General features: G+C 48.8%; 1 protein-coding gene across 1 annotated transcript in view; it reads left to right on the top strand.

The window, feature by feature from the left end:
* The window catches only part of Fam169b (family with sequence similarity 169 member B), a 75320-nt gene that overhangs the window by 12620 nt on the left and 41808 nt on the right, over positions 1–20892 (top strand). The window contains exons 2-3 of the mRNA XM_037208889.1: positions 8644–8768; positions 12114–12213. Coding sequence (XP_037064784.1) covers positions 8644–8768; positions 12114–12213 — 225 coding nt within the window. The remainder of the gene's footprint in view (positions 1–8643; positions 8769–12113; positions 12214–20892) is intronic.

Below are 20892 nucleotides of genomic sequence, written 5' to 3'. Positions count from 1 at the left end.
TCTAAGCACTCACCCACACGAACGTGTACTTATATCACACCCCTACCCCGTCCTGTGTGTTTGTGGCAGCATGTATACTATGGCACAAATATGGAGGTCAGAGGCCTCTCTGTCTCTCTCTCTGTCTCTCTGACTCTCTCTCTCTGACTCTCTCTCTCTCTCTCTCTCTCTCTCTCTCTCTCTCTCTCTCTCTCTCTCTCTCACACACACACACACACACACACACACACACAGCAATTAGGAGCCAAAATGTTCTTATATCAGAACTACCATTGCAAGATTAGCAGATCCTGGCAAGAAAGTTGGCTAACTTTCTCAAGTTATTTACAAGAGAATTAGAAATACTGTATTTCTATACCCAACATTCAGAATGAAGTTGCCCAAACCCATGTTTCACCATACCTAGTATTGTATTAACTATTACTAATAGCTAACTATAGGTAGTGATTTCCTGTCACCGAGATGGTTTATATATTGGTGACTCCATTAAAAACAAAACCAGGAATATTATGTGGGTGTCACATAAAGTCATCTGCATATTTTACCATCTTAGATGCGGGACAAGTGATTTATTCTCAGCCGAGGCATTGACAAGTTGCAAGTTGGCCAATATTAAACATGCGATAACAGAGCAACAGGCAGCCTGTCAATTACCGGGGAAGAAAACCTCCACTGAGCCACCTGTGGACCTTCCGCAGCGCCTCCTCACTCCCTGACAATTTTGCTCATCTGCTCAAAAAAATTCTAACATATTCTACAGTCTGTCTTCCAACTTAAAAAAAAAATTCCTTTGCTAAGAATATTTTGGCAATCAGATGCTTTTCATAAACAACAAAAATATCCGAGTGTTTATTGGCCTCACCTTCTGTTCTCTACTTTATTGGAGAGACATGTTCTGCAGCACCATGTTCTGGAGCCTTTCCTGGTGGCATCTTCTTCATGGTCTGACCTGGAACTCCAGACCCCTGCCTGTTGGCTGTCTCTCTAACTGGGATGGGTCCCTCTGCTCTCACATTATTCAAACACTGTTCTCCCGGGTATGCTTTGTCACCTGGTATTAGGGTTCTGGGGTCAGGATCCCTTGTTAACTAAGTCTGGGAAATTAATCTGAGTGAAGTAGCCTCTCGCTGCATAATTTCGAGAAGGCCTTGGTTGCTGATGCTCCCAGTCATGAGCTTAGAGTCTCAGCCAGTCACCCTTCTAAACCTACTGGCATCTTGTGTTTATCACTAGCATATCCCAAGCATATCTGCAGAGCTTATGTCTTGTGACATGTGTCAAGGAAAGTGGAGTCATATACCAGGAAATAGAAGGGAAGGTGCACACAGAACTGTCCATCGGAAGATGTCTGAGAAATACAGGATACTGCCTCACACGATTCCTGGTGAGTGATAGTCATCCTCCTTTTCAGTTTTTTCCTCCTCTTCCTCCTCCTTCTCCTTTCTCTTCCTCTTCTTCCTCTTTCTCTTCTCCTCCTCCTCTGCCTCCTCCTCCCTCTTCCATTTCCTCCTCTTCTTCTTTCGGTTTTTGAGATAGGGTTTCTCTGTGTAGCTTTGGCTGTCCTGGAACCTACTCTTAGACTAGGCTGGCCTTGAACTCAGAGATCCATCTTCCTCTGCCTCCCAAGTGCTGAGATTAAAGGCGTGTGCCACCACTGCCCAGCTCTTTTCTTTCTTTTAAAAAACGGTGTGTGTGTGTGTGTGTGTGTGTGTGTGTGTGTGTGTGTGTGTGTGTACATGCATGCATATGTATACCATAGGGCACCCGTGGAAATCAGAGGGCAGCTTGAAAGAGTTGGTGCTCCCCTCCCACCCTATGGGTTCTGGGAATCGACTCAGGTTGTGAGGCTTCCTGGCAAGTGCTTTTTTTTACACTGAGCCATCTTGCCAGCTTGCTTTCTTTCCTTTGTTTTTCTGGATTTTTGTTTTTTGAGACAGAGTTTCTTTGGGTAGCCTTGGCTGCCTTGAATTTGCTATGTAGACCAGGCTGGCCTTGAACTCACAGAGATCCATCTGCCTCTGCCTCCCAAGTGCTGGGATTTAAAGATGTGTGCCGCCACCACCACCCTGCTGTTTTTTTTTTTTAAAGTAGTAGAAGATGTTACAGAATTTCTGATCCTTGCGCCTCTGCCGCCCGAGTGCTGAGGTTACAGATGTGAGCAGTTCCACATATTTTTATACAGTGCTGGGAGCTGCACCCAGGACTTTGTGCATGCTCTGCAAGCACTCTTCCAACTTAGGAACATTCTCAGCCTCTTCTTTTAATTTTAATTAATTTTTTTTTTTGAGACAAGTTTGCACTATTATCCCTGGCTGTCCTAGAACTTGGTATGTAGACCAGGCTGGTCTCAAACTCATAGAGATCCTTCTGCCTTTGCCTCCCAAGTGCTGGGATTAAAGGTGTTTAATACTGTGCCTGGCCTTTTTACCTTATTTTTTAAAATTAAATATATTGAGCTGCAGATATAGTTTAGCAACTGTGTGTGTGTGTGTGTGTGTGTGTGTGTGTGTGTGTGTGTGTGTTTACCTTATGCAAGACCATGGGTTCAATCTCTATAGCACCAACAAGCAAGCAAACAAATAGGTAACAAGGTAAAGATAAAATATAAGTATCTTCAGGTTAAAAATAACCCTCCCCTCTTTTAAGAATTTATTTAGTTTTATTTGAAGTGCATGAGTGTGTTTTGCCCTCATGGATGTCTATGCACCACGTTCACATCTGCCCTCTGTGGAAGGCAGAAGAATGTGTTGGATCTCCTGGAACTGGAGTTCCAGATGGTTGTGAGCCTTCAGGTAGGTGCTGGTGATCAAACGCAGGTCCTCTGGAAGAATAGCCAGAGCTCTTAATGGCTCAGGCATCTTTCCAGCTCCAGTAAGGTGACCTTTAATGAGTACTTTGGAGGTTCTCAACCTGCATTTGTGATTTCATTTTCTTTTTTTCTCCCTCTGAGACAGGGTTTCTTTGTGTAGCTTTGGAGCCTGTCCTGGAACTTTGTAGACCAGGCTGGCCTCAAACTCACAGAGATCTGCCTGCCTCTGCCTCCAGAGCGCTGGGATTAAAGGCATGCGAGACCACCGCCCGGCATGATTTCATTTTCTTAAACCTCATCCATTTTACAGACCCAGCCCTGGGGACTGAATTGCGTTGAACCACATGTGCCTTCAGAGAAGCTGGAGACCCGATGATGTGGCGTTTGAAATCTGAGCAACACAGGTGTTTGGGGGATTCTCCTTCGGTGTGTTTGCAGAACGCAGCAAGCTGTCTTGCTCTGTGCTTCTGGAGTTTTCTGCCATCCTCCTTTGTCTGATGAGAAACTGGTCTTTACTGAGCCCAGAATTGCTCTTTTCCCTAGGTAGTAGATTTCTTTTCTAGTAAGAATTCTGTCTAGAATAGTTTCATTTTAGAAGAAAATTCTCGTGTAAACAAAAACAAAAACAACAACAAAAACTCCACCTACATGAAAAAACAACAACAACAACAACACAGAAAACCAACATACAAGAAAGACTTTCGGTCAGCGTTATCCTCTCTAGTTCATAGAACACGAGAGTGGAATATTACTTTAGTTTTGTGTCCATGCATTTTTTCCACATTATCTGGAGCAAGAATTGTTCTGACTGTAATTGAAGAACAACAGCTCACATTACTTAAAAAAAAACAAAAAACACCGAGTGACGACAGCCAGCTTTTCCAATGACATAATGCCCCGTGGTTCCTGCCAGGTAGTGGCTTTTATGAAGCCAAGTTTATAAGACTGGGACTAGTAAAATTTAAAATATTCCCTTAATGTTTCTCAGGATAATAGTCCCATCCTAGAAAAACGGTGCTTTGCCAGAAGGCAAGGCTTTTCTTGATCTTTGTGGGAAGGGAGTGTGGAGAGAGTCTTGTGCAAATGGTACCGAGTCCACGATTAAGGGCGGATCTTTGAGCCCAACAAAGTCTCCATTAGCTGCCTTTGCTGGTTACATTCAAAGGACCCCCACATTTCTGGGGACCTATCTGAACCTTGGGCCTTTCTGGCTTGACTGGTGGCTGACTCCCTGGGCTGCCGGGCTGTGGATGACAGGCGTCTGAGACACCCTGGGAACTCAAGGTTTGCTTTGGAGCTCTGCATCATTTTACATATTTTCCCTAGAAGAACACATTCAGGTGCACCATTAGTTCTGTGTTTAGGATGAGGCCGCCAGCATGTACTCAAGCGCGTTCATAAAATCAGGATTTATCCAGGAATTTCCATGTCTTTGCAGGCTGCAGTGAGTTATTTCAACTCTATGCCTTTTTAATAAAAGCAGTTAGTGTTGTGCTGTGGAGATTACATTCTTTTGGCTTTGGAAAAATGTTTCCTGTTCGGTTCAAGCCATTAAGGCCGGTTAGGGGCTCACATCTGGAAGCCGGAGGGGAGGGGGCCTGTCTTCCACCACAAAAATAGAGCTTGATCTACCCCAGACTTGTTTACTTCCTAGAGCTGCCTGGAGTGGGAACCTAAGGGGCTCTGTTGGGGGCTTTGGGGCTCCCTTCTGGGAAGGAGGAGGGAAGTCCTCTTTTCTGCCTGGTTTTGAATATCTATCCCTTTTCCTACTTGGGCAACCCTCATTTTCATGTTCCCCTGATTTTCCATAAGGCTTGGGTGAGCATTTTCTGTATAGGCAAGAAGCTGTGGAGTTTTGGGATGGTGGTGTTTTCCTGGGGGTGGGGTATTTAGGATGGATGGGATGTCGTGGACCCTAGTTGCAGGGTGTCCCAGGTGTTCTCCTTGATGACTCTTCTTGCTCACGGGTAGAGGTCTACAGTCAGCCTCATGTCTTAGAAATGAAACCCAGTGTTGGTACCAAAGTATTGGTGAGTGCTGATGTCCCTAGTGCTTAATTTATGTTCCCGACTGCTCCCAGGCAACAGAAAGTGACCCCCCACTTTCAAGATAATCAGGCTGGGCCATGTCTTGCTGATTCCAGAAAGCATTATGTTCTTGAGAAGACCTCTCCCCAAATTCTACTCCTGTGACCTTTGGGAGAAGCCAAAGCATGACATTCTCTCCCGGGGACAGCCAGTTCCATGAGTTCTTTGAGGGGATCTTAATCTTCAAGGTCAATGATTTTATGATGTGAACATGTCATAACACATTTATGACATTTGTCCTGACCACATGCAACCAGAAAGGCTATCAGGCAGCTCCTGGCATGTGCCTGGCTTTGGCCTTGGATGGGTGTTATCAGCAAACCCGATGAAAATAGGCTCAGCTTCTCTACAGGGCCGACTGATAACGGTCTTTATCAGTTCTGCAATCCATACCTCACCAGGGGATGGATGGTCCAGATCAGATGAGCACCTTTCCTAAAACATAGGCCCAGAAACAGAATAGAAATCCAAGTCTGGTCTCTTTGTGCCCCTCACGCTGGTGTTCCTAGGGTAGGGGTAGGTATTTTGAGAGCAGTCGCTCCTGAAGCTGGCTCCCACGGGACATGTGTAACATTATGGATACCCAGGGTCCAAGCAGCTCACCTGCTAGCTTTCCTTAATCCGTTGGCATGCTCACTGGATCTTTGCATACCCGTGGGAAGCCATATGACAAATCCATGCAACAGCTGTTAAAATGGGAAGCTCAACCACCCACATTTCCTAAGGGCTTCCTATGGGAAAGGCATGGGCATGGGTCTTTGTGACGGGGGTGAGATGGGGGGTGGGGGTGGGGTGGGGGGGCGGGAGGGGAGCCGGGTTGGGCTTCACAAGCCCCAGCTTCTCTTAGGTTTATGGGTTAGGAAGTGACTGCCCTAGGACAAAACTGAGGGACAAGTTGAAAGGGTTTACAGCTATAGGACAGACTGGTCAGTGGTGAGGCCATGTCAGTTCCTATCCTAGGCTGAGGTGGTATTTGAACTCAGGCCTCAGTGACTCATGGAATCCGTGGTCTTGGTTTTCAGGGCTCCCGAGGCGAGCTGGCTGTATCCGGCGAGCCTTGAGGATGGAGCGGAAGAAATCTGAGAGTCAGGGGCTACAGGAGCCCGTTGGGGGCTCCACTGTAATGGTGGAGAGCTTTGATTTAAACAGCGTGATCTGAATGCTTTACACAGAGTCTGCAGTCAGATGGGCCTGGGCTCATGCTTTGTTGCTTTCTCCTTGCTCCATTCCCTGTGAATCGGGGGCAAGCAGGATACAGCGAGAGAAGGTTGTGGACACTCAGCTGCCTCTTGGCAACTGGAACTCAGAGAAAGTTGGTTGTCACTGTTAATTAGGGATGGAGCTTCTTAGATGGGTGGGGGGTGAAGCCTGAGGCTCTCAGGAGAAGCTGAGACCTTGGTCCAAGTGGGGGATGGGTATGAGGACAGTTGCAGGCTGAGTTTGTCTCTGTGACAGATTGGAAGCAGGCTCTGGGTAATTTGATGTCCTTTGGGTCCCTCTGGCTCCTGTGCAGGAAATACGACAATCTTAGTAAAGAATTAGGGCAGGCCGGCCTGGGCCTAGGGTCTGCAGGCCGGCCTGGGCAGTTGCCAGAGGTGTTGCTGATCATGTCGGTGAGGAGCCTGGACTTCCCAGAGCACTTTTGTGTTTTTGCGTGTAGAGGGAACATGAGTGGAGTGCAAACCTTCTTTGCCTACAGAAGGTCTAGCTGTATGGAGACTCTTTTCCATTCTCTGAGTCATCGCTGAGAGTAAACCATCAACCCTTGATGTCTCTACTTTAAATATTTCTGACAGTGCACTTTTAAGAACATTGTGTGTGTGTGTGTGTGTATGTGTGTATTTTACACTCAAATGCTTTATAAAAAAATCAACTAGTGGAAGGATGTCCAGTTTTTCTTCCGTATCCACTGGGGAATGGTTCAAAGACCACCTTTAGACACACAAATCTACCTGCTCTCAAGCTTCTTGCAAAATGGCATATTTGTGTGCAGCCCATGCATGTTTTCCTGGATACCCTAGTCTCTAGGTGACTTGCAATCCCTAATACAGGGAAATGCCATGGAAGCAGTTGTTATCCTTTATTCCTTAGGGAGTCTTGGGAAGGATATCTGTCGGTGTTCTGTTGTTCCCCCCTCCCCCATGTTCAGTCTGTGATTGGTTGGATCCATAGATGTAGAGTCTCCCAAAGGGAGGCTGTCTGTTTCCACTCAGCCCTGGGCAATCTGTGTATCCATGACATTTGCACCCTGGAAAGAAGACCTGAGGGTTTGGGTGCATGCAACCAGGTCCCAATCCACGCAACTTGGCAGCTTGTACACCTTTGAGTTCTCCCATCGGGAGCTGATTGGCAGAGGTAAAAATTCCTCCTGGGCAAGCTGAGTGAGCTGAAGGCTTAAACTTTTTTTGCTATCAACAGCATTTTGGATCCTGAGAGCGGCTCCCAGAAACAATGGTTCTCCAGAGAGAAGAATCTCGGGAGCCCGAGATGCCACCGGAGCTCAGAGGTGGATGGCATGTCCAGATTAACCTCTGTGAGAAGGAGACAGGTGGATAAAGAGTTGCTGGGGAAGGGGTAGGCAGCTGCCGCTAGGGTAGCCTGCTTCCCCCATAGGAGGTGGCAAATCAAAGGCAGAGATAGGATGGGGTCCACGGAATAAGCTCTGGGTCCCTATGCACTTGGGGATGCGTCAGCCAGAGGCAGGTTGCATCGTTGCCCACTGCTGAAGGGGCAACTGATGGCTGATTCCAAGAACTGGACGCTGCCAAACTGTATGATGATTCCAGGGGCTCTGTTTCTGTCAGAGGTGGGAGGGGCAAGAGATGCCGAGGACGGCTGCCTAATACCTTAGATTAGTTTCCCTGCAGTTGATGGTGAGGATGTGCTCTTTCATTCCCACAAACCACTGCGCTCCCAGCGCCCAGGGAAAGAGAGAAAGAGGAGAATCCTAGGGGCTTGTATAGCGACTGTAATCTAGAAAAAGAGTAACTCAAGTTGCTTGTGACAAAGACGTTGAAGTTCCAGCCAGCCCTTCTCTGCCTTCGAGGGAACCTGCTTGTGTTCAGGCCCCTGAGTGGACCACAGTGAAGGATGGGAAATCATTCAGTTGGTGAGTGTATGGCCGGGACTTTTAAATAGTCTAGGAGGGAATAGGCGAGCATAATTTTGATTGATTAATTTTTTTTTTGCCTTTATGTGTTTGTATGTGTATGTGGGTATGTGTTTGTGTATGTGCGTGCTGATATATGATATTTAACCAGGTCAACCTCAGGTGTCATTTACTGTCTGCTTTGTTTTTTGAAGACAAGGACTCTCATGGGCCTGGAACTCTTGATTAAGCAAAGCTGCCTGACCAGAAAAGTCTCAGGGGTCTGTCTCCGCCTCCCCAAGGCTGGGATTGAAAGCTTGTTTTTTTTGTTTTTGTTTTTGTTTTTTTAAAAGGTAGGATTTCTCTGTATAACCCTGGCTGTCTTGGAGCTTGCTCTGTAGACCGGGCTGGCCTGGAACTCAGAGATTCACCTGCCCCTGCCTCCCGAGTGCTGGGAGCCTAGTCCACCACTGCCCAGATATGTGGGGTCTGGGGCTGGAACTCAGGTCCTCATGTGTGCACGGGAAACCCTTTCCTGAGCCATCTCCCCAGCCTGGACTATTATTAAAATAAACTATTCCTTAAAAAAGCTTGAACTGTTAACTTTTCTCTTAGTGACAGAGTACAACTAACTCTCTTCCTGCCCTTTTCTCCTACAGAGACTTACCCGGTGGATATCCTGGAGGATGACCCCGAGGGCCATCAGTCAGCAGTACAGGTTTACTATGAGTTGCTCAGGGAAGGAGGATCAGCTGAGGTTTTCTCCCTTGCCACTGGGGAGCAGGTATGTCTGGCTTTCCTTGGAGGGGCACGCTGCCCAACCTAAGTCAGAAAGTGGGGCGTTATGGAAAGGGTATCCAGATTTAGAACAAAGACCAACCAACAAACAACAACAACAAAAAGAAACTTCTGGAGGGACTGCTGAAGTGATTCCAGTTTGATGGAGAAGGACCCCTTTGCTGGGATTCTGGAGTCCTGGGTGGGAGTGTGGTCACGGTAGGCCGTGGGCCAGAATGCCTGTGGGAATCCCATGCCTGCCACTTGTGAGTGCTGTGGACTCAAGCACCTGCCTTCTCCTCTCTGGTCTTGGTGTTCTCATACCAAACCAGAGCACTGACGTCACTGTCCTCGTTGGGCTAGCGTGAGGGTGAAGTGAGATACTGTATGTGAGGCCCGGCTGGGCCTCAGTTTCTTTATGTTGAAGGAGGGGAGTGTCTCTTCTCTCCTCTCTAAGGTTTGGGTCAGATCTGATACGTGATTTGTGGGAACACGCTGTGTGTCACTTAGAACTTTCGGCATTGATGAGATTCTGTGCATTGTGAATAGGTTACTGCAAGGGGACACAGGGACCTGGAAACTTTATTTGTTGGGGTTGGGGCAAAATTGTAAAATAATGTGTTGTGTGCATTGGGGTGTGCGTGCATGCGTGTGTGCCTGCATGCGTACGTGCGTGTGTGCACATACATGTGCAGGCACATATGCAGGAACGTCAATGTGTGCGCATATGTGTAGACGCCAGGGGACAACCTTAGGGTACAATCGCATACAAAATACAATCTGCCTTGTATTTTGAGACGAGGTCTCTCATTGGCTTGAAGCTCACAATGGCTAGGCTGACAGGCCAGCAAGATTGGGGATATGCCTGCCTCTGCCTCCCCAATACCGGGGCTTGCAAGAACACTGTGCTGCATTGCACCTGTCTTTTGATGTGTGTTATGGGGGAGCAGACTCGGCCCCTCATGCTTACAAGGGGGACACTTTAATGGCCGTGCTCCCCACCACACAGTTTAAGATCCCCCATTCCTCCCCCTGGGTATCATGGGCAATACCTGTATCGTCTGTTTTAGGTGTTGATTTCACTAGAAATGGTTGTGACCTGACAGGCAGAGTTGGTAGAGGAAGCAGTCTTGTCCCCTAGTTAATAAAAAAAAAAAAAGAGTGGCTTGTGCAGTATAGACCCTGGCTTCCCTGGGATTTTGGAGGTGGGCTCTTACAGGCGAGGAAGAACACCCCTCCCCTGCCTGTCCTCAAGTTGTTGAGCTGCCGCGGAGGCTTGCTGTCCTCACATGCTTTTAATGCCTCCTAGTGGCGGGATAGCAGAAAGACATGCGGCTCCATCAGACACCGCCTGCTCTGATGGGTGCTGGTGCCAAGCTGGAGCATGAGAGATGGGAGGGGGGCCTGCCTCCTCACCCCCCCCCCCGGGGGGTGCCCCCAGGTTCTTTAGGACACAGCTCCCACAATCTGCTGTTGTTATATGCATATTTATGAATAACTTAAAAATAAACACCCCGACATGGGGTATGCTCAGTGAAGGGAGAAAGCTGAGGTTATTAACAAAAACAGAAAGGAGAACAGTTGCTGACGTGAAATTGTTTTAATATGACGTGCCAACATAACTGGAGACTTCTTGCTTCCCACCTTTCTAGAGGCAGTAAGGCAAACCCCATCATATTTCATCAGTGAGTTGGGAAGCAGGGGCAGGGGCTCACCATTGAGCACACTGAACCCAGCTCCCCAGGAGGGGCTCAGACTCTCTCCCAGTGTGCCCAGGACTAATCAGGCCTTTGTGTATTCAAAGATTCTAGACTAAAAGGAAAGATGAGGAAGTGGTTTGGGGAGGTATCATGTCTTGACTTTTCACAATTAACTCTTTTCTCTAGTCTTGACATTACCCTGTCGCATTTAAAACACAATACTTGCTGATTTCTCTGGTGTAAAACAGTGTACGTCCATTGTGTGATATTTAAGGGCTGCAAGAGAGGGCCGAGGAAGCACGGCCATGTGTGGTTAACTGCTGTAAACATGTTGATGTGTTCCTGTGTTTCTTTTTCATTTTTATTTTCTGCCTTTTTAAAAAAAATTTTTTTCTTATTTGAGCCAGAACCTTGCTGTGTACCCCAGACTGGCTTCAAACTTACAGTCATCCTGCTCCATCTTTCTAAGCACTGTGACTCTGGCCTGCTTTTAAAAACCTGGGTAAGCCGGGAAGTGGTGGCGCACTCCTTAATCCCAGCACTCGGGAGGCAGAGCCAGGGCAGATCTCTGTGAGTTCGAGGCCAGCCTGGGCTACATAGTGAGTTCCAGGACAGGCTCTAAAGCTACACAGAGAAACCCTGTCTCGAAAACAAACAAACAACAACAACAAACAAAACAAACAAACAAAACCCCCGGGTAAGATTCTTCCTTGAACACAATGTGTCTACAAGAAGTGTCTTTCCAGGCTGCTGTGATGTTTTGCAAGCTTGGTGTTTAAAGGCCTCATAACAGCCGCCCCTGTGCACCAGCCCTTTGAGGACCCTTCATTAAAGTCACTCCCAAACAGGGAGCTACCAAGATGTTTGCCAGCCCCAGGATTTGCCAGGAAACAGTCCTCTGTAATGGTGGTGGCCTGCTGTAAACTTTTTACAAGAACCTGCCTGCCTAGCTCAGCCGCACATTCTTTTCTAATTTTCCTATATTCTCAGTTTTCAAAACAGTGCCGGTAATGGAATGCATTGACCTTTCTGTGTTAGAAGCTGGGAGCAGAGAGGGTTGGGTGACTGCAAAGAGGGCTTCGGATGTGGCCCTCAGCAACAGTCTGGTTCCACCGTGGGGCTGAATGGAGAGGGCTGAGCCTGGAGGGCTCGGATACACTACACATTTTAATGGCTGCTTTCGGAGCTGGAGCCAGGCTGGCAGACAGCAGGAGCATCAGGGGAGGCAGGCCCAACCTGGGCTTCTTCTCCTGAGTGACTACCAGGGCTCTAGACTGGAGGAGGGTAACAGCAGAGTTGCTTGCGTGGGGCGGAGTGAGGCTGGCAGCCTTGCAGGTCGAGGCTCAGGGAGGCCCAGGAGGCAGAAGGGCTGCAAGAGCAGGAACCACAGAGAAGGGAGAGAAGTGCTAAGGGCGTCCAGGAGTAGAACAGGGGTCCAATTCGCGGGTTGATGGACAGGTGATCTTGGGATGGGAAGGCTTGCTGGGGGAAGGTGACGAAGGCTTCCGTTTCTGTATTCCCTGCATCCTGCTAAGTGACCTCCGCTAACAGGGTCCTTTCGGTGAGCACCGTGCTAAGAAGTTGCCCAGCTGTTTCCTGTGTCCTAATGCAGCGAGAGGGCAGAACAGTAATTCATTTATTCTTTTCTTTAGGTCAGACTTGAAACTCCGTTCCTTCATTATTGCACTATGTACCGTGACGAACCTCGACATAAAATACTGGTTTTGGTTAATCCCCAGGACACAAAGACAGGTTGGTTAGTTATTCCTTTTGTTTATTTATTTCTTTATCCATCCATCCATCCGTTTGTTTGTTTGTTTATTTATTTATTTAATGCGCATTGGTGTTTTGTCTGCACGTATGTCTGTGTGAGGTGTCAGATGTCCTGGAACTGGAGTTACAGTTGTGAGCTGCCATGTGGGTACTAGGAATTGAACCTGGGACCTATGGAAGAGCAGCTAGTGCTCTTAACCACTCAGTCATCTCTCTAGCCCCATGGTTGGTAGTTATTCGTGGATGTGGAGTGTGTGTTTGTGTGTGTGCATGAAGTGCTGAGGCTGAAAGCCAGGGCCTGGCCCATGCTAGGCAAGCACCATGACTGAGGCCCATGCACAAGCCTGGGTTTTGAAAACTGGGATCTTGATTTTTGTGTTATGCAGTACACGGAGGGCAAATACTTAGCGAACGGAGGCAATGTCCATTGTTGGATTTGGAAGACTGTGAAGGCAGACTGGCTTGTTTTCAAGGGTACCGTCTTCTCTTCATTGAGATGGGGTCATTCTGCATGTCTCCCACCACAGTCCCTGCCTAGAGCTTCTTTGGGGGCTCCCCTTGCTAGCCCCATTAACAGCAGTTTATAGAGCTGTGGGCACTGGGTAGGACACTCTTGGGGCATCACCTTGACCCCGTGGAATGAAGGGACCATTCTCATCACCAGATGCAGCCAATGATGGCCTTAGAGTGGTCAAGCGCCTTGCTACAGGGCTCCAGCTAGAGTATGGGGGGGCTCAATTTTCGCCAAGTGACAGCTGGGTGGGGGTTTTGTTTCTGGTGGCGATGGTCATGGGGTCTGTGACTCATTTATCTCCCCCTGCATTTACAGAGAAACTATTTGGGAGAGCTCTTGTGACATCTCCAGGGAGTGAGTCCTCTGGCGAGAGGCATAAACGTGGTCAGTTACATCTTAGGCAGAGGCTGGGGGGCACTGGCAGTGGGCAGCCTGTGGTGGGGAGGACTAGCTGGTTGGTCTGCCTGAACCCAGAGCACCAGTGAGCTGGTAGGAGGTGCCTTACCTCTGAGCTCACAGCAAACAACCCTACGTGGCATTTTTCTTGTTTTTTTTTTTTTTTTTGTTTGTTTGTTTCTTATAATGCCAAGTATTGCTTTCCAGTAAGACGTAATAATACTAGGGCACTGGTAATAAACTTTTTAACTAGTTAGGCCTCCTTAAATGCTGGCATTTTGGGATTCTAGGTCTTTTAACTATTATTTGCAGAGGAGGCCTGCTCCAGTTCTCCACGTCCCCTGGAGAAATATTTTTGCTTGTCACCTGACGGTCTGCCCAGAGTTTATGCTTAACGGGCGTCACGAGGTCCAAGGTGACATCTTTTGGGGGCAAACTGTTGAAAAGTATGTAAGATGTTCTTCATGCTTCTCTTCTTGCTAAATATGGAACAGAGTGTGCTTAGCTAGCTGTCTGGGTGTTGGGGGTATGGTGGGAGAACCCCTTCTTATTGAGCCAAGGCCGGCAGAGGCTGTGTGAGAACTCTCTGCCTCCAGTGAGGGGGCCTCCTCTCTCTATCCAGCCGAGCCGTGACTGCCCTGAAGAGAGGGTCTGTGATGATCTCAGGCTTTTGATACTACCTTGAGTTTGCAACCCTCCTTCCAGGGGAGGAGTCCTTCGATGCACAGATTATGAAAACCTCTTAAAAGACTCATTTTAGGAAAATGTCTGAACAGCAGCAAGCTCCCCCCATTCCATTTAGACATTGAACAAGAATCTGGTTATAGGCCTTTAAAGACAGTCTGCATGATGTAAACATCTGATGGATTCTTAGAGATCTGTTTCCCATCTGAGCTGTACTCAATTTCTGTTGTTTTTAAAGTGTATACGCTAACACATATTCGTAAGTGCTAAGAAATCTCACTGTGGTCCCATGCTTGTATGTGAGAGCGCTTTTAAATAAAGTTTCCGAGTGACATCCTGCTGCTGTGGGCTCATCTCTCGCTGCTGGCGGAGATTGTTTGTGATTTCAGACAAGCACTCATGTTCTGGACGCAGCCCCATGCACTCTAACCCCCTCTTTAGAAGGCGTCTCGAGATTTTCACAGGGTGTACATCTTAGGACTTGAGACGCGCAGACCCTATCGTACAAGGATCCTTCACAGCTCTACCCAGTGTGTCGTTTGGCCCTGTGCTAAGCTGTGCTGTGTCTATGGAGAAGGGCGTTGCTGGCTGTGGTGCCCTTATCTTTACGTTCCGGTGAAGGCAGACGCATGTGCAAATGGAAGCTAAAGGGACCAGAAGCTGTTTGATCGGCCCTGTGTATGAGTTAATTATTGATAACTGGGTGTGAGTTAATTATTGATAAGCTGGTTGACTCCATTACGGTGACTTCCGATAAGTCTGTAAGCAAATGAGAAACATCCTGGAAGGGCGGGTTCCCCAGTGGCAAGCAGTTGATGCTTACGGCATCCTGCTCAGACGTGAGGAGTGAAGCCTTCCACCGTTTCCCCTGTAGGAAATGGCAAATGCATTCCACACCAGGGTGGCTTCAGAAGCAGGCACTCTTGTCTCTGCCGCTCCTCTTTATTCCGATTTTCTACAGAGCGGCGGGTTTCTTTTCCCTAAGGAGAAGTAGGCAAAGGCACTCAGCCGCCCTGCTTCCTATGTGGCCTCAGCTTCCGAGGGGCCTTTATACACTTCTTCATGCTTGAGTTCCCTCATTTTTTAATTATTAATTGATCTCAAGTGTTTATGAATATTAGAAAGTAAGTCCTTGTGCCAAAGGAAAGGCGACCCCCCCCCTTCCATGACTGCCACCAGTGGTGACCTTTGCTTTTCTTATTATTTCCTGTGTCCCGCATATGCAGTAGGACAAATATGGACCTGGGTGTGAAATGAGGCGACATGTAGTCTTGGCTCAGCCAACTGCCTGCAGGTGTCAGCTGGGCTGTTTGGCTTCTCTGAGCATCAGGGTCACCATTTACAAAACAGAGAACATCTTATACTTCCCAGTGTATTTGTGTAAACCGAATGACTTGTGGCAGAAACCATGATGCTCTGGGACCGTCCCAGCGGAGAGCAGCAAGCCTTGGTTCATACTCTTCACCTTCGCGCTTTCATCGTGTGAGAGAAACACATGATTTCAGAGGGCAAGGCTCATGTGTTAATTTCTGGCCAGCCCCTATGAGCGGGAGTTGTGTCTCCAACAGACTCTGCCTGCCACACCACAGGCAGTCTAAGCTTGACCTTGAACTACACTAAGAGTAAGGTTGTTCTTCTACACACCCCAAAGTGCCTGTTGGGTAAATGTCATATACTTGATCTGAAACACCAGCTGATGAGGGGTAGGCTGGGGGACCACAAGGGTAAAAAAGATAGGCATTTCTGTGAGGGGAGACGCCAGCTGGGATCTCATGCTGCCGGAAAGGAGGAGATGGTGTTTGCAATGACCTCCTTTGCCAGTCAGGCCCTGCCTGAAGCAAATGGTGTTTGTCCACGGAGTGTAATAGGGGATGAAGGGAGGAGTGGAGCATTGCCTGAGGCAACCAGGCTGCAGATAAGGGATGTGGGGGTCCAAGGCTCCTGGTGGGAGCTGGAGAGATGGCTCAACAGTTGAGAGCATTTACCAGAATTTGAATCCTAGCATAGAACAAGCCAGGTGTCCCACATACCCCTTTAACTCCAGTTCCAAGGGATCTGATGCCCTCTTCTGACTTCTGACTACACACACACACACACACACACACACACACACACACACACACCATATATATACTTACTCACTTTCTCCACACATGCACATTCACACTACACTCATACACTCACACCACACATATTCATTCACTTACACCACACACACACACACACACACACACAGACTCATATATACACTCACACACACACTCTCTCATTCACACATACACAGATAATAAACAACCAGAAGGTGGCCTTTGAAGGTATGCTGAAATCCTGTGGGTTTTAGGCACTGTGGCTGCCTTTCAGAAGGAGAAAATGGATCATCTTGGAATAATTCTGTTTCAATTCTGAACATACTAACTTATCTCTGTTTCACATATATCAACATTCAGTTCTAAATATTTTATTTCCACTTCCTGAGAACAAGCCTTTCTTGCTCGACTAACTATTGATCTCACTTTAAAACAAGAAGGAGCAGGCTTCTAGCCAGATGTTCTGAGCTAGGGTGAGATGGATCTTCGTAAGACTTCGATCTGTCCAGCAGTGATGCCTTGTTCGTAGCCAGGGTGCTAAGAGGACAGGTGTATACAGACCAGTCAATCACTGTGTCTGGGGAGCTTTGGTCCCTGCACCCTGGGGTGGCTCAGGCTACTGTAACATGCTGATGTGCCCATGCATGTGTCTCCTTTCTGACCTGGCGCCTTCCACATTTGGGCCATCCAGGCTGGTGGGTGTGGCCTCTTCAAGGATGGCTCTTCCCCAAGTTTGGGGTCACCTTTTTCTTGCTTTTCATCCTCTGGTTGTTGCTTCTGTGGTGTTTCTTCCGCAAAAGTGGATCATGCAGGCTCTGCATGTGGCCTTTGAAGGACATGCCTCGTGGCGTCTCAAGGCACTGCGTCATCTTCTCTTTCTAGTCCATTCCCGACTTTTTGCGTGCTCTTGGGAAGAGTAGGTTTCAATCCCGGGACCATAGTCCTAGGTTTTGGCAGCTGTGGGGTAAATTCCATGAGTCTAGAGACATTTGCCTTTGCCGTGAGAATGGCCCTCTGTGACCATCAAATATTTGGCATTTGTTTTTTGAGTTCTGTTCTCCACAGCTGCAGCCAGTCAGCCAGCCTGCCTCCCTGGCTGCCTGCCTTCCTTCCTTCCTTCCTTCCTTCCTTCCTTCCTTCCTTCCTTCCTTCCTTCCTTCCTTCCTTCCTTCCTCTCTTCCTCCCTCCCTCCCTCCCTTCTTTCCTTTCCCTCCTTTCTTACCTTCCTTCCTTCCACTCTACCCTCTATCCCTCCCCTCTCTTTTTCTCTGTGTCTGTCTATCTGTCTGTCTGTCTCTCTCTCCGTGTGTGACAACACATTTGTGGAGGTCAGGGGACAGCCTTGGGTGTCAGTCAGTCTTTATTGCCCACCTTGTTTGAGACAGGGTCTCTGTGTCTGCCAGGCTCGCTGGCCTGTGAGCTTCTGGGGGGTGGTTCTGTTCCTGTCCCCATCTCCCCTTAGGGGTCTCTTGAGTACTTACCTAGCTTATGCAGTGTTCTGGCCCTTCCCACCAGGGTCATACAGAGTCTTTGGGGGCCTGGGGATTGGTCCTTTCCTATGGGACACAACCTCCCCTCCTTTACATAGTCACCTACGTCCTTGTGATAGAGGACGCTTTCAGATGGCGGGGCTCTCTGGGAACTGCTGGGCCACATCACTGTTGCTCTTCTCAAGAAACTTGCTGATGGCCTTGTCAGGGTCTTTCTTTTTAGCTCTCTTCTGACAATGTTTGTTTGATATACTTTTTATTTTCTTTCTTTATTTAATAAAACCAAGTGGTGAGATGTCAGCCAGCAGGCCGGCAAAGACTATCTAGAGGCCGGTAAAAGATGACACTCTGTAACTGAGTCATGTGACAGAGACACAGTACCAGAGTACTACAGAAGTTTCTGGAATGAGATGGCATTGCTCTGGTAAAGGGCGAGCTGTGAGCGGTTCTTGGCAGGAAGGTAGAAGCTGGGCTAAAACAAGGAGTGTGAACCCTGAGGAGATGCCCATGGCTGCTTCCCTGGCTTTCTGTCTCTGTCTCCTGGTGCCAGGCTCAATGGTGGCATCTGCTTCTCCTCATGCTCACACAGACCACTGGCTCCTGTGACCTACAGGGCTCAGGGACTTGTGCCTCTGGTAGCTGACAGTCCTGGGCTTGCTCCAAAGCAGCCTCCCCACCCTGGAGAATCCAGCTGTGAATCTTACCAGTCACCCCCCCACCCCCCCCACCCCCCACCCCCCCGCCTTGTTTTTTGAAGAAATCCAAGTTTCTCTTTGTATTTCTCCTGTTATGTTATTGGTCATTACTTGTCCTGGAGGCCATGATGGATGGGACGGGGAGGGGAGCACAGAGTTTGAAAGATGCCTGGTGATATTATCGAGAGTTGGGTGGGACTCGGGCTGGAGGCAAGGGTCCAGGCTCTGACTCTACCGTGCCCAGCAGATTGCCATTTGGGTGGTTGGAAGGAAAGTTGACTTTGGTCAGGGACCAGAATGTTCATCCCTGGAGGCTGCCAGTAGCCGGGTCAGGGGTGCAATGGGCTGGGCTGGCACATTTAGGGGAAGCAGTAAGAAAGAGAGCCCTGGGGGGGCGGGCGGGAGCTGGGAGATGAGGATGAAGGGGCTTTGGCCTGGCCATGTGCTGACACTAACCAAGCTTTGTTATTTAGGAGAAAAGGTGTCAGCTGGGACCAACTGGGGATTTTCCTGCATGGTCTGTGGGACTGCAATGGTAGCCTGGCGCCAGGTGTACTGTGGGCAGAGGGAGCTGGACCTGGACGCTCTCCTGAGTGGGACTCCTGCTGTAGGTGTCCCTTCAGGGTGGGTCACCTCAGTTTGAAGCTCTGTTTATATCACTGCCCACGGCCCTGGTCATTCCTTGGGGCTGATTTTCTTTGGGTAAATCATAAGCACCGTGAAGGCAGGAAGGGCCCCTCAGATCCGGCTCTGAAGGGTATGTATCCTCCGGAGAGGATGCCTGACACGTGCTCCCAAGCCTTCCTCCCAGGGAGCTGTGACACACAGTTGTGGCCCAGGCTCAGAAACAGCAAGCCAGACACTTGGGGAGCCAGGAGGCTAAGGTGACAGCATAAACAGCTGTGGCTACACATTGACTTCCCTCATGAGACCGTCTGCCTTTCCGCTTGGCTCCCAGGACATTCTGTGACCAAGCGTAACGTTCACTCTTCAGATTGCTGGTAATTTATTTACAGTGTTTGGTGATGGCGCGTCATGTGCACCCTGAGAAAAACAAGCAGGGGATTGAAAAATGATGGTTTTTTTTTTCCTGGAAAAACATGTCCATTATAGCCCACAGTGACAGCAAGTGCCAAGGCAAACGTTCAGATGAAAACAGAGCCTCTGTGTAGACAGCCCTCGGAGGGGCTGTCTCGGTCCAAGGAATATTGCGACACTGAGAGCAGACCTCTGTGTTGCCTTTGGGGCAGGTGGAGGATCAGGCTGGCGGAAGTGGAGGATCAGGCGAGAGCTGCACCCCTGAGGGGCTTGGAGGCGTGTCTCAGAAGAGAATGCCCTTGCTGAGGCACCCCTTACTCCTGAGCAGGCTGTCGCGACTATGAGGACGGCTTGGGGATGGAGTCTGGGTACAGAGTGGGTAGAGCTGTGGATTTCTTGAAGGGAGGTAGGAAGGATGGGCCGAGACCACCCCAGCTCTCTTAGCAGAATGAGCCCGTCTAAGCAGTTCTCCAGATAAACGGCTCATGTGCCTCTAGTAAACTCATGGGTGACGCCTTTGGGAGGCTCGTCCTTGTAGCAGAGTCGGTGAAGGAAAAACTACAGTTGTTCTGGCTTGGGAATATTAACTCCACCCCCTCCCAGACTCCAAAACAGAGATGTAGAGTAGGCTATCTCCTTCAGGGTCCCCTGGCCAACACTCTGTTGGCATCTGGGACCCAGGAGACCTAGCATTTGTTTGTTATAGCTGGTGCATGCATTTTGTATCATACAAAGGTAGATACCATCCTGGGGTACACCTTGAGCACTGGAAGAGCCCACTTAAGTGGGTAGCAAGGGGTGGGCTCTGGTTGGAAACTCAGCTTCCACTTAGGGACCCACTTCTTTGGGCAGCTAAGATGTCCTGTGGCCATGGATGCATATAAACCCCAGAATCTTGTTTCCATCGGTCTGTGAAGGAAGCAGATTGGGGATCACTCACAGTGCCAACAGTGTGTTTTGGGAACACCGGTTAGCCATGGTTTGGGCTCTTCTGTCTCTTCCCTGTTAATTTATGTTACTTACTGTGAGATGGATTTAAACAGAGGGAAAGAGCATCCCAGGAGGGCATGTCATTCATACCAAGGAATTCACGGTGTTTGGAAACCATGGAGGCCAAGGAAAATATTTAGTGTCCAGCATGGGGGTCTTGTCCTGAAGGGCAGAGACGAGTTTGCCTCTAGGCTTATGGGAGGTTTCTATCCGTGCCGCTGGGGTATCTGTCTGCATCTCTGTGCTTTCTGCAGCTTTGGGAAATATCGTGAATTTGCTGTGGTCTACGTGGGCAATTCTAATGTTCCTTTCCTTGACAGACTAGACTTTTTTTTTTTCTTGTCCTGGTATCTCCTAGTTCAACTGTACTTCGGGATCCAAGGACCACCCCCTTCCTCCACCCCCTCTTCCTTGAGTTCAAATCTAGACCCATGAAAACAAACTTGCGCGAGGCAAGGAAAGCCCGAGGAGCCCAGAGGGGCTGCTGGGAATGGACTGCCAGCCAGATGTTTTTCTCCGTGACAAAAGGCGCTCAAGCTCACGGGCATCTGAGGAAGTGCTTGTCCTTTAAGGACAACATCTGTATGGAAATGGTAGCCCGAGGAATGCAATGTGACGGTTGCTATGTCAACCTTTTCCCCTCCCCTTAAATTATTGACCAGCACAGTCAATGTTGCATAAAAGTCCTGCAACTCAGTGGAATGTGTTTATGTGCCGGCCTCTGCCAGAACGTTTCATCGCTCCCCCCGCCCCCCCCCCCACAT

Source organism: Peromyscus leucopus, chromosome 1 (assembly GCF_004664715.2).
Source record: "Peromyscus leucopus breed LL Stock chromosome 1, UCI_PerLeu_2.1, whole genome shotgun sequence".
Lineage (NCBI taxonomy): Eukaryota > Metazoa > Chordata > Mammalia > Rodentia > Cricetidae > Peromyscus > Peromyscus leucopus.
This window is presented reverse-complemented; position numbering and strand designations above follow the sequence as displayed.